The sequence below is a fragment of the Lissotriton helveticus genome, chromosome 12 (assembly GCF_964261635.1).
Source record: "Lissotriton helveticus chromosome 12, aLisHel1.1, whole genome shotgun sequence".
In the NCBI taxonomy this organism is placed as follows: domain Eukaryota; kingdom Metazoa; phylum Chordata; class Amphibia; order Caudata; family Salamandridae; genus Lissotriton; species Lissotriton helveticus.
In genome coordinates, this window is record NC_136073.1 from 857,275,197 (window position 1) to 857,287,966 (window position 12,770).

The window sequence follows — 12,770 nt, forward strand, 5'->3', positions numbered from 1 at the left end:
CTCGCTCTCACATAAGCCAAAAAGGACCTGTCAATCATGTAAGTTGATGGAGAGCCACTCTCATGCAGAGCACTAGAGGCTCTTGCCTGTATGTAAGGGAACAATATACACCTTTCTAATTTACATATAGGTAGAATTGGGACATATTTACTCACACATAAATATAGAGGGCTAGCGTACATGTGCGTGGATGTTAAACCTCTAATTTTCATGTAAAAGGATCAAGATCAGTAGCTGTCATGTAAGAACGTTTCACAGCGATGTACGAGGATGGTAACCAGTAAGACGATGGAATCTTTTCACTCATGTATGAAGATGGAAATCTCATTCTTTTGTGAGATGACGAGACCTCTCACTCACACAACAGGATCTCGCATAATAGGATGGGGATCTTATGATCATTTATAAGAGGGTGAGACCTCACACGGAAGAGAATGGAGAGCGCTCATTAATGCAGAGGAGAATGGAAGTCTCATGGAGGAAGAGGAAGACCCCTTACAGAAGAGGATAGGAAACTTTAACATTCATGTAAGTGAATGGAAACCTCACACTCTTGGAAAAGGGTGTGAAGCATTTAGATCATGTAAGAAGATGTAGGCCTTTCACTTATTAGGAGGATGAAACCTCGCTCTTGCAAGACGACGGGGAACCTTTCACTCATGTCTGCGCCCCTAGGGGACCTATCTTTGTCATTAAAGAGGATTTTGACCTCTTCATAAGACTCTCAGTGGTCAATGAAGCACTTCAATTTTCCTCATTTGCCATAACTGTAAACACTTAGAAATAGGCTGCTCCACCATGTTATTTATAATACGAAACACCAACATTTTCTTCACCTTTTTCACTGCCTTGTATAAAGGGGGAAATGCTTGTCACTGCTACGCTCTGGTTTGTGGCACTTTTGAGCCAGAGCCTTAGTCACACTTTCAAATTTCAGAAACCAGGTCTGGAAGGCGCCAGGGACACTCAGTATCTCCATTTCTAACAGTGTTGCTTCCATCCCTTCACACTGACAACCTAACGCATCATACCTAGATTAAGAAGATCCCAAAATTGACAAGAGGACCCGGATCAATCAGAATATGTGCCAGTACAAACTACACTGGTACTTTGAAACAATCTCTGTAATGTGAGTTTAGCTCTTTCATTCTTGTACTCTCAGTTGACCCCTTGTTCGTGCCATCTAGCACTCCGCTTGTATCCTTATGCTCTCCCTCAGTGCATCTGACCCATGTCTGACATTCTTGTACCCGTCACCATACTCTATACTTAATCGCTGCAATATTTCAACTTATCCCATGCTCTCAAACAGGGCTAACCTAAACTCTTATGTCGTATCCATACTTTACTGGTGACTTCTGTCAGCACCTGATGATTGGTTAGAGTACTTAAGCTCTCAACGGGAATCCGTAGTCAGTCAGTAGTCTTGCAGTGTCACTGCATTCTTTACCATGTGCACCAGTGTGTCTTAAACTACTGTACCTAAATCCAACTTCAAGCAGCCTTGAACTCTTGCACTCTGCTCCGGCGTCTTGGCACCAGGAGCTAATCACGAAGAACTCAGCCCCAGCTCTCTGCATTGTGTCCCCCGGCGCTTGACCCAGTATCCGCAGCCAATACCTCTTCTAGTTCTGCACCTAAGTCTATCGCACTCTATCCCTGAACTCCATCACCAGGGCCATACAATCTGGAACTCTGTCCATTCTCTCAGTTGTGCCATTTACTGCTCTCTCTATACCATTCTCCCACTCACACACTGACTTAGTTCTCACAGAGCCTTCCCAGGTTCTGGTAGGGGATTTGCTGCACTGTATCTGTTTGTTCGTGATCCCTCTAATCTCACCCTCACTCATTTCATTAACGCTGTTTGTTTAGCTTTGGCTCCCCGACCAGAGAAGGTTATGCTGGAGCAGCGCCAGGGCACTTGGGATATTGCATTATGCAAATGAATGTCAGACTTCTGTATTCAGCATATTAAACAGTTTCTGAATTGTATTTCAAAGTTGGAAGTCAAATATGGCACACAAGAATAGACACGCTCTTTAAACGGCAAACACCATCGGTCTGAGGAAAAAAAGGGAACAGAAAGCTAGAGCAATGTTTCCTGTGACAGAAAGGGGTACTATTTTTTTATTCTGGGATAGGGAAAAAACGTAAACATTTGATATTACACAAATCTAGCAAGTTAGTGTTGTCAGATTGGCAGGCTAGCTAGTAAGGGGGGATTTAACACTGGACAGGGCAGACTCATGCCTAGTTGTGGCCCTAAATCCAGTGGCTAGTACAGCTTGGCTAGTGAGTCTGGGCCATATGTATCATCCTCACCATTTGCGATTTCTAAATAGCGATTTTTAAGGAATCGCTATTTAGAAATCGCAAAACGGTATGTATGTAGGAAATCGCTTCTTTTTAGCGATTCCTTAATATTCCTAAATTGCGATTAGCAAATTGCTAATCGCAATTTAGGAATATTTTCAAGGGTGCAGGGGTGTCACAAGAACACCCTGCTGCACCCCTGAAAATTACTTGTGTGGGCATATGGCGCACATACATGCCCTAAGGGCATGTATGAGCGTCATATGCCTTATGTATAGGTATCAAGGACCCCCTGAATAATTCCTAGGTCAGGGATAAAGGAACAAGCGAAATGTAACAATTTAGGCAAATAAGGTCAACCAGTCATATGAGAGTGAAATATATATTTGTGCCATTTTTTTTAAACTTTGAATATAATCTGTAATTTTGTTATGATGCTGATTTTAACAACATAGTTGTAATTTGATTTATACTGTATAATCATGTGTTTTTTAATGAATTTTTAAATGTGTTAATAAATATTTGAAAGTGAACTGCAATTAGTGTTCCCTCTCTATTATCACTCTCATATGACTGGTTGACCTTATTTGCCCAGGTTGTTACATTTCGCTTGAGCGTCATATGCCACCTTTGGATTTTAAATACATTGCTTTTTCAAAAGAATTCGCAACTTACCACCAACTAGAAGTTGGTGGTAATTTGCAAATCCTTATGGGCATTTTTGCATTCATTTTTATTTGATACATTGCATTTAAGGAATCGCACAATTTGCGATTCCTTAAGTGCAATCGCAAAATAAGGAATGGCAAATTTAGCGATTCCTTATTTTGCTGGGAAAATGTTACAACATTCCATTTAGCAAATTAGCATTCGCAAAGGCCGAAATTCTGCGAATTTCGGCCTTTGCGGATGTTAATTTGCTTGATACTTATGGCCCTCTGTCACATAACGGGGCAGCACAACATGTGGTTTACTTTTTACTCAAATGTGAGGCAGAGCACATAGCATACTCTTCCTTGGCCCTTACGGTTTTTCTGAGGCACTGGGCTGGTATTATTGTGCTAATTTCCCCAATATGTACAGGTCTCTATAGTGATCTCTTCGGATATGCAGCTATAGAGAAGAGTTCTATCACATGGGGCCACAAAGATTCAATACTTGTTACATTAACAGCTATCACTGGGCTACTGCCCTCAAAATGGTGACAATGACAAATCACTTGGTTAAAAGCCAGGACTTGGGAAGCATGTGGATCATCTAAACTAAAGGTGCACCATTCCAACTCTCACCCCAAGAAACATGACATTTTTGAAACCAGACAAACATCAAACAGTACAATTACGATCCATGTGGGATCATATGGGTCTACAAGACTGGGACTATCCCCAACTTCAATGACCTCAAAAGTAAAATCTGAATCAAAACTGTGACATGTGCCATTAAAATCCAATAGAATACTGAAGGAGGCAACTAACTTTAGCAAATAGGCTTTTTTATCTACTCAAATCTATTTATATAAAGGGATTTAGACCATTGCACTTTTACTAAGAAATAAAAGGGAAAATAGAATCTTAATTTGGGTTTAGTGTTGCAAAGTAGAAAAACTGAGTGCCTGCATAAGATGCACCTGAACCAGGCAAGACAAAAAAGAGATTCTTCTTTAGTTTGGCTGAGTTATTCTGGGACTTCTTGAAAGGAAACTCCAGAAGTCTTCCCTTTGCATATAATAAAAGACTATATATACAAGATCTCAATAGGCTTGTTATTAGTGTTTTTCCATTTGCTTCAGTACCATACACTCTTATAAAAAGCACTTTAAATTGAATCTATGCTGGTTCTGAAGCTAGATAAGGCCCTCCTTCACCCTTGTGACTTCTAAACATTAGTAGGGTTATGGAAGACAGATCACAGGATATGTTTACGGTGTTGGAAAGAAATACATATGGCAGTGAAATGTAGACCTATGGCTTTGACAGTGGTCAGGGGGAATTTATTAGGCATAGAAGGGTGTTACCATGTATAATTTGTTCAATTGGGATCAGTCGGTCGGGGACCTTGTAGACTTATAGTGAATGAAGAGTGTGGTATTGATGGTCTTTTGAGTGAGATCACCAGTGAGTTGGGTTGTTGGGTGTTGGTACTGTAGCAGAGGGGAAGAAGAGGAGCACCATGTGGGAAAACATGTGTACACGTTTATTAGGCGCAGAAGTGGTGACTATGGAATGCACTTTTTTTCCCTTCCATACAGCCAATGGAACCATAAACCCACGGATTCGACATCTACAGCACACATAAGAGAGATCTGTCGTATTATTATTAACAGGGACATGTGGCTCGCAAGTAAATATTTTCTTTTCTTTCTGAATCTCTGAATATTTGTAGATTTACACACACTTATAGCTCAGAGTCTGGAGTAAGTGAAGCATTCATTTAGCTAAGTATGTTACTCCAGTATTGGAGCTTTCATAGATTCACATACCTGAATCACTTCCCCGTCGTAGAGATGGGAGTCTCCGGTTTATGAAAAGCAATGCTTAGCAGTATAGCTGACTGAAAAAAAGCATAGGCCCATTTCCCTTTTGCAACCCATAACCTTTGTTATGTAAAAAAGGACCAAACTTTTTCCCTTAGCCAATCAGAGCTCCTCACCCTCTAGAACCTCCTGAGAGAACCTTTTGCCCCTCAGATTTTCTACCGGCACGTTGTGCTAGGGAGTCTCCTTTGAGCTCTGCTCAAACTCAGGATTTCCAACTTTGTTAGAAGCTTGATTTTATTCTATTTTCTTGTGGATTTGAGATTCTTGTGACCTGTTTCTCATCTACATCCTGTAGAATGTCTGGAAAAGAGAAAAAGGGTCTTTTTAGAGCCTGTGCCACCTGCTCTAAGAAGAGACTCTACACTGATGACCCACATGAAGACTGCATTTATTGTCTTTATCCGGACTACCAAGCCAAGGACTGTAAGGTATGTAACACTTTTTCTAGCAAGACTCTTAGAGATTGTGAGGGACGCCTTTTAATATGGCTTCAGAAGATCAAGGCCAGAAAGTAGATGGTTTCTAGTGATAGTGACCAGGAGTCCTCCGCTTCATCTAGGAGATCTAAAAAAAAGAACAAGATCTCCTCAGGCTCATTCCTCAGGGGAACGTCCTGAGAAGGCCCTAAAAAAGACCACTCACGGGTCTTCAGGGCGTAGTCCTTCCAAATCTCCTCAGCCAAGAGAAAAAGAGAGCAAAGGACACACTTCTAAAGAAAAATTATCCAAGAGAGCCTCTTCTGAGCCTTCAAAGACCCCACCTTTGGTCCAAGAGTCCTTCAAGAAGCCATCCTCTACTATTCCTGAGGAGAAAAGAAAATAATCGACGGAGAGTGTCGACGAAGAAGTCTTCGTCTACGGCGACGACCACAGAGGTACAGACGCTGCCATTGCTTGTGATAGTGTTGACGGCGTCAGCGTCGATAGGAGTGTTGACGCCGGTAACATAGACGACGACATCGTCGACGACGGCAGTGATGACGATGACCATGTCGACGACGGGATAGACGTCGACGGTGATGACAACGAGGTCGTCGACGGGAACGTCTACGACGATTACTATGTCGTCGGCGAGGAATGGTTCTAGTGCAGTGTCGACGACGACAACAACATAGTCGACGGTAGTGTCGACGGCGATCTTGTCGATGGGCTAGTCGACGAGAGAAACTCCAGAAAAACAGAGGAAGAAGATCCCACCAGCAGCGACTTCCCCGAACAAGATTACTCCTCCGGTTCCATCGCACCTTTTGGAGGAAGAAGAGTCGGATGAGGAGGAGGATGACGGACCCTTCGGGTATGCCAGTAGCCCATCGCAACTCCACGTGAAATGTCAGGAGGATGAGGATGAAGAGGGTTATGAAGAATATCACAGCCTCTCACAGCAGCGTTACCAACAAGGACCTCAGGAGGAGATGGTCGCTATGCCATCCTCAATGATGATGGACTTGCAGTTCATGTTGGCAGATTATAAGAAAAGGTTTCCTCCATCAGTAGTCCCTCAGGAAGTTCCTCTTTCACGTCCCCGTTCTATTCCGGCTACTCCAGTCCACAGCAGAGAATTGCTACTGGACACTACTCCACAAACACCTCAGGTCCAACAGCACCAGGATCCGGTTACCACGGATGATGAGGACCATGAACACTGGGAGCTAAGGGAGCCCCACAAAGAATGGGATGACTATCTAATCCCATCTCCACCATCACCCACTCAAGGGTCGGCGGATTCTCCACCAGTGGATATTGGTGGATTCCACAACTTGATGGAGAGAGCTTCAAAAATATTTTAGCTGCCTATGAAGACAACTCAGGCAGAATGTTTTCTTTATGACTTTAAAGAGCCTTTTCAGAAATCAGTCCGATCCATACCAATCATCGACCATGTATGGAAGGAAGGTTTGCAGGTGATGTCAACCCCAGCGACCGTTACACCTGTGCTCGCTAGGTTGGACAAGAAGTATAAGGCGCCCTCCAGCGTGGTTGCTGGGCCATCCTAAACCGGACTCGTATCATTTTGCAGGCAGCGCAGCAAAAATCGAAGAACCCGTCAGCGCCTATTTCTGTACCTCCGGACAGGGAGGGACGGCGTTTGGACAATGCAGGTAAAAGATTCTCCTCGATGTCAGCTCTCCTAGTCAGAGCAGCTAATGACCTTGCCATTCTGGGCAGATATGACAGGCAGATGTGGTGCGATATAGCACCATATATTGACCTCCTTCCGGAAGACAGTAAACAGGAGGCAAAGAAAATTCTGCAGGAAGGTGAGAGGACTTCAGCTGAAGTCTTCGACTGTGCAATGGACATAGCTACCACAGCGTTTCGTTCCCTAGGAGGACCAGCAGTTTTACGGCGCCAGGGTTGGCTGAGGGCCACTGCCTTTAGACCGGAGGTCCAAAATAAGATTCTGGATCTACCTTTTGAAGGGGAAGATTTGTTTGGACGTCTGGTAGATGAGACCCTTCAGAGTATTAAGAAGGACACGGATACGGCGAAGGCCTTGGGTACGTTGCAGTATCGGAAGGTGCCCTTTCGAGGCACCCATGGAAGAGGACAACCTTATAGAGGTGGATACCAACAAGGAAGATACACCTCCTATTCTTCCTTATCACAGCACTAACAGCAACAATATGGCCAGAGGCTGTCTGGAAGATACTCTAAGTCTGCTCCCAGAGGACGAGGAGGTCGTCCAGGTAAAGACAACAACAAAAGACAATGACAACCTTCAAACTCTGGATTTTTCTCCTCCTACCCCGTCAAATGTTCCCCTGGGTGGAAGACTAACTTATTATTTACGTCAGTGGCAGAGAATAACATCGGACAAATGGGTCCTCCACATAATAAAATTCAGACATACTCTAGAATTTCTACACTTCCCTCCTCCCATACGTATCAAGAAGTCAAACACCTATCTCAAAGGCATCGGGAGATTCGGGCAATGCTCATAAAGGGAGCAATAGAACCGGTACCGAACTCCCAAAGAGGAAAAGGATTTTATTTCCGTTTTTTCTTGATCCGGAAGAATGCTCTCAAGTGGTGTCCGATCCTGGACCTATGTTCTCTAAATGCCAATCTCAAGAAACAGCCATTCAGAATGGTGACACTCCAAGATATTCTGCTACTCTTAAACCAAGGAGATCAGATGACCTTCCTACATTTACAGGATGCATATTTTCATATCCCCATCCATCCTTCCAACAGAAAGTACCTTAGATTTACAGTGGCCAAAGACCATTACCAGTTCAAAGTGCTGCCATTCGGCCTCAAATCTGCCCCGAGAATTTTTACGGAATTGTCTGGCACCGGTGGCAGCTTATCTCCGAAGACAAAAACACCAAATATTCCCATACGTAGACGACTGGTTGATAAAGGCACCATCGCAGAAGGCGGCTCAAGCTTCAACTTCGGCTTGCATGGAGTTGTTTGCAGATCTGGGTCTGACTTTAAATGTTGAAAAATCGTCTCTTCAGCCATCCAGAAGAATCATGTTTCTGGGTGCAATCCTAGATACGTCTCAGAACAAGGCATTCCCATCGATAGAAAGGCAATTGGGACTCGTCTCTCTGGCCAAAGAGTTCAGGAGAAGAAAGTGTCTTTTCAGTCCGAAAATACAAATCGCTTCTGGGGATGATGTCTTCATGCATACCATTCTTTCCCCTGTGTCGATTGAGAATGCGTCTGTTACAAGAGGCGTTAGATCTACAGTGGTGCCAAGCAAAGGGATCCTTCGAGGACAAGATTAAAGAAAGCGTGGTGGACTCACAGAAGCAATATCTCGGTGGGTCTTTCCTTCCTGACCGAACCAGCTCCATTAGTGGTTACCACGGATACCCCTCTCGAACGATGGGGAGCAGTCCTCCAGGAGTTACAAGTCAGCGGCCGATGGAAACAACAGGAACAACACCTTCACATAAACCTATTGGAATTAAGGACAATAGGATTGGCATTGTTGGCCTTCCTGCCAAGAGTAGAAGGAAGATCGGTGTTAGTGCGGACAGACGACATGACCGCAATGCACTATATAAACAAACAGGGAGGCACAAGATCGCTCTCTCTGTCAAGAGAAGCTCAGAAAATATGGAAATGGGCTATAAATCACAAGGTAACTCTGAAGGCTGTACATCTTCCAGGGGATCAGAACATGACAGCAGACACTCTCAGCAGGCAAAAGACAACCTGTCACGAGTGGGAACTCGATCAGGACACACTACTGAAAATCTTTGACAAATGGGGAATACCAACAGTGGATCTGTTTGCCACAGCCCAGAACAAGAAATGCCAATTCTTTGCAAGCTGGCATCACCAAAGGGGATCGTGGGGGAATGCTTTTTCGATGGCATGGTCAAGCGTCTTTGCCTACGCTTTTCCGCCGATTCCCCTCCTGCAGCGAGTGCTCACGAAGATGAAGAAGGAACCGTGCAGGATGATACTAATAGCCCCTTGGTGGCCCAGGCAGCACTGGCTCATGGAACTGCTCCTTTTACAAGAGACAGAGCCAATACGTCTACAGCCAATACCAGAACTATTGACTATGGCTCAGGGACAAGTGCGGCATCCAGACCCGACATCACTGCAATTAGCGGCCTGGCTCCTGAATACTTAGAATTTCATCACTTTAACATTCCGACAGAATGCAGAGAGATCCTGGCAAAGGCGAGGGCTGAAAGCACTAATAAGACATATAGGATGAAATGGAAAAGATTCTGCTTGTGGTGTCAGGAGAACGACTTACATCCTCTGCAAGCAGAGGCACATCAGGTCATCCCATATTTACTAAGGCTGGCAAAGTCTGGATTGACCCATGCATCTATTAAAGTGCATTTGTCGGCGATCGCTGGATACAGGAGAAGCTCAACGGGTCCATCTCTGTGGGAGGAGATGATTGTAAAACAGGTTATGAAGGGGTTGTTTAGAGTTTACCCACCTATCAGGCCTCCACCTCCTCTATGGCAACTGAATATTGTTTTATCACAATTGATGAAACCACCATTTGAGCCAATTCACAAAACTGATCTAAAATTCCTATCCTGGAAGGTGGCTCAATTAATAGCTCTAACATCAGCCAGGAGAGTGGGAGTAATACAGGTACTTACAACGCAAGAACCTTTTCTGCAATTCAGAGAGGACAGGTTGGTGCTCAGAACAAATTCGAAATGTATTCCAAAGGTACCAACAGATTTATACTTGAATGAGCCATTGATCCTTAAAAGATTCTTTCCTCAACCATCTACGGCGGCAGAGAGAACTCTCCACACTCTGGATGTTCAGCCTTGTCTGAAATTTTATTTACAAAGGAGAAGAACTTTCAGAAAATCTACACAATTGTTTGTGGCTTTTAGTGCCCCCAGGAAAGGGTTCCCGTTGTGGAACGGGGAATTGCACGATGGATCTCAAACGCCATTCAATTCTGTCATCAGGCGGCGGGGAAGCTGTTGAGTGCACATGTTCGTGCACATTCAACAAGAGCGGTATCAACCTCTACTGCTCTGTTTTCAGGCATCTCTATTCAGGACATCTGCAGGGCGGCTACCTGGAGGAGTACGCATACCTTTACCAGACATTACTGCCTGGACGCTCATGCAAGAAGCGTTGTAGCAGTGGGACAAGCTGTAAAGAGGAACCTTTTCCAGTAACGGTGAGCCTTCTTTGTCGTCCCTCCTTCCTTGGTTGGTAAGATAAGCACATTTTATTATTGTACACTGTTTGTTATAACATTTATAACATTTATGAACAATCTGTTTATGGATATTTTTATACAGCTAATGCTACGAGAGAATGACATGTGTTACCTGTTTGGGAGAAGTAGGTGACAGAACAAAATGTGCAATGTTTTACTGCTCGCTATTCTGATTCAGGTATGTGAATCTATGAAAGCTCCAATACTGGAGTAAGAAAACAAGTTACTTACCTGTAACTGAAGTTCTCCAGTATTGGAAGCTTTCATAGATTCACATACGCACACCCTCCTCCCCTGAGAGGCTCCCCTCGGATTAGGCACAAAGAGTGTTATAGCACAAGTGCCCGAAAATCTGAGAGCAAAAGGTTCTCTCAGGAGGGTTCTAGAGGGTGAGGAGCTCTGATTGGCTAAGGGAAAGATTTGGTCCTTTTTTACATAACAAAGGTTATGGGTTGCAAAAGGGAAATGGGCCTAGGCCTTTTTCAGTTAGCTATACTGCTAAGCATTGCTTTTTATGTACCGGAGACGCTCGTCTCAACTACGGTGAAATGATTCAGGTATGTGAATCTATGAAAGCTTCCAATACTGGAGAACTACAGTTACAGGTAAGTAACTTGTTTTCTTGTGGTAAATGCCTAGTGTGAAACCTTCTCCTACCACGCAGTGCAGAAAGAAGTGATTTGTACTATGTAGGAATTATATTTACTCAAAAGGCAAGCCCGGCACGATCTACACTTGTTACCTGTGATGTTTTAAGATGCCCTCAAGATGGCTGCAGTGGTGGTCTTTAAAATGTTGCCTGGTATCAGGCTTCCATAACTGCATTTTCTTCTGGTGCTCCAGAGAATCTGTAACTACAAACTCAGATACGCTGAGGGTGTTTGTCTAAACAGCCTTAGGGGAGATTTACAGTTCAGCAAGCACCCCATCCGTCTGCCAGGGTGGCAGAGGTCCTTTCCTCCGACACCCTGACTGACAACTGCCACCGATATTTGGAGATTACCTACTGCCTAGCTCTGATCTCTATGCATTTACAACAAACGCAATCACTGCAGGTCCTCTGATGGCACTGCATTGTTGGTGCGCGGTTGCCATCCTTGGGGCAAACACGCACCAAGCTTTTTGGTTTTAAAAATAAAAACACAAAGTGGGAGTTTGGTATTGAAAAACCAAAAACAAATAATCCTACACCCTGGTTTTCTCCCATCCACGTTGTGATCATTTTTCTTTGTATTTTCTGTCTGGGACTGCTAGCCTTTTTCCTGGTGATGACAGAAAAAAAAACCAGACCGTCTGCTTGAGTGAGGGCAGACTTTCTGATGTCCTTACTCTGATGGCCCGTACTCAGTTAGTCTGTCTGAGTAAGCTATCCGACAGCAAAGAAAGCGAGAGCGTCGCTGTTGCGAAAATAATAGTCTGGCCAACTCATAATAAAGCACGTGGACCGAGGGTTTGATGGACGAGGATCTTCTCTAAGTTTGTTGCGGATTGCACTATCTGCCAAACTCAAAATCACTCCTTTAGTGCTTAACAGTTATATACAGAGCCAGTTTCCTACAGCAGTCAACTCTGGAGATTGCATGTTCTGGAGCCTGTTGATGGAGGCAAGGAACTTGACCTGTCCTGACTGGAGATGCATGCAAAGTCTTAAATTTCTATGGTGCAACTTTTCTCTTGTTTACTTCTAAAATCAATGTTTTAATACCGTGTTCATGTACTGTTAGTAGAGGTTCCTTAGGTGGGAGACGCATTCCATTAAAATAAAATAAAAAGGTATTGGGACAATAGGAAATACTCTAAAAAATGAGGGCACAGAATATCTCTAACTTACCTCATATTCCTGGGACAGCTTCAGGTTATCGTTGGCTTTGAGATGTTCTGTGTGTTCCGCCAGTTCTGAAATGGGGATAGGTGGGTGGTTGAGCATACCTGTGGAGAAAACAAAGCAGTACATGCTGACAACCCCGCTCCAATGTTAGTTAAGCCTTGAAACAACTCACACACTAGAAAGGAAAGTCCAGGAATGTGAGCTCTGCATTGCAAAGAGAGGTTAGCACAGACGTCAGGGCTCGAAATGATAGCCTGCAAGATCAAAAGGCAAATGAGGCTTCCCCAGAATGGCCCCTATGGTCAGCAAGAGAACTCCGCAGGTACCACCAACACAAAAGAGCCCCAATCTGGCCCCAAATCAAAACCAAAGCACTGCCAGAGGGAAACAAAGCAACATGGAGTTGGCGGGATGGATGAA

At 44.1% G+C, this 12,770-nt stretch overlaps 1 protein-coding gene and 1 long non-coding RNA gene across 5 annotated transcripts in view; one reads left to right on the forward strand and one right to left on the reverse strand.

Annotated features, from left to right (window-relative positions):
- LOC144798606 (uncharacterized) overlaps positions 1 to 12,770 on the forward strand; it is a 1,317,000-nt gene that overhangs the window by 201,686 nt on the left and 1,102,544 nt on the right. The window lies entirely within an intron of this gene.
- PTPRS (protein tyrosine phosphatase receptor type S) overlaps positions 1 to 12,770 on the reverse strand; it is a 320,940-nt gene that overhangs the window by 39,562 nt on the left and 268,608 nt on the right. For all 3 annotated transcript variants that reach the window (XM_078669564.1, XM_078669562.1, XM_078669563.1), the window contains one exon: positions 12,354 to 12,451. In XM_078669564.1, coding sequence (XP_078525690.1) covers positions 12,354 to 12,451 — 98 coding nt within the window. The remainder of the gene's footprint in view (positions 1 to 12,353; positions 12,452 to 12,770) is intronic.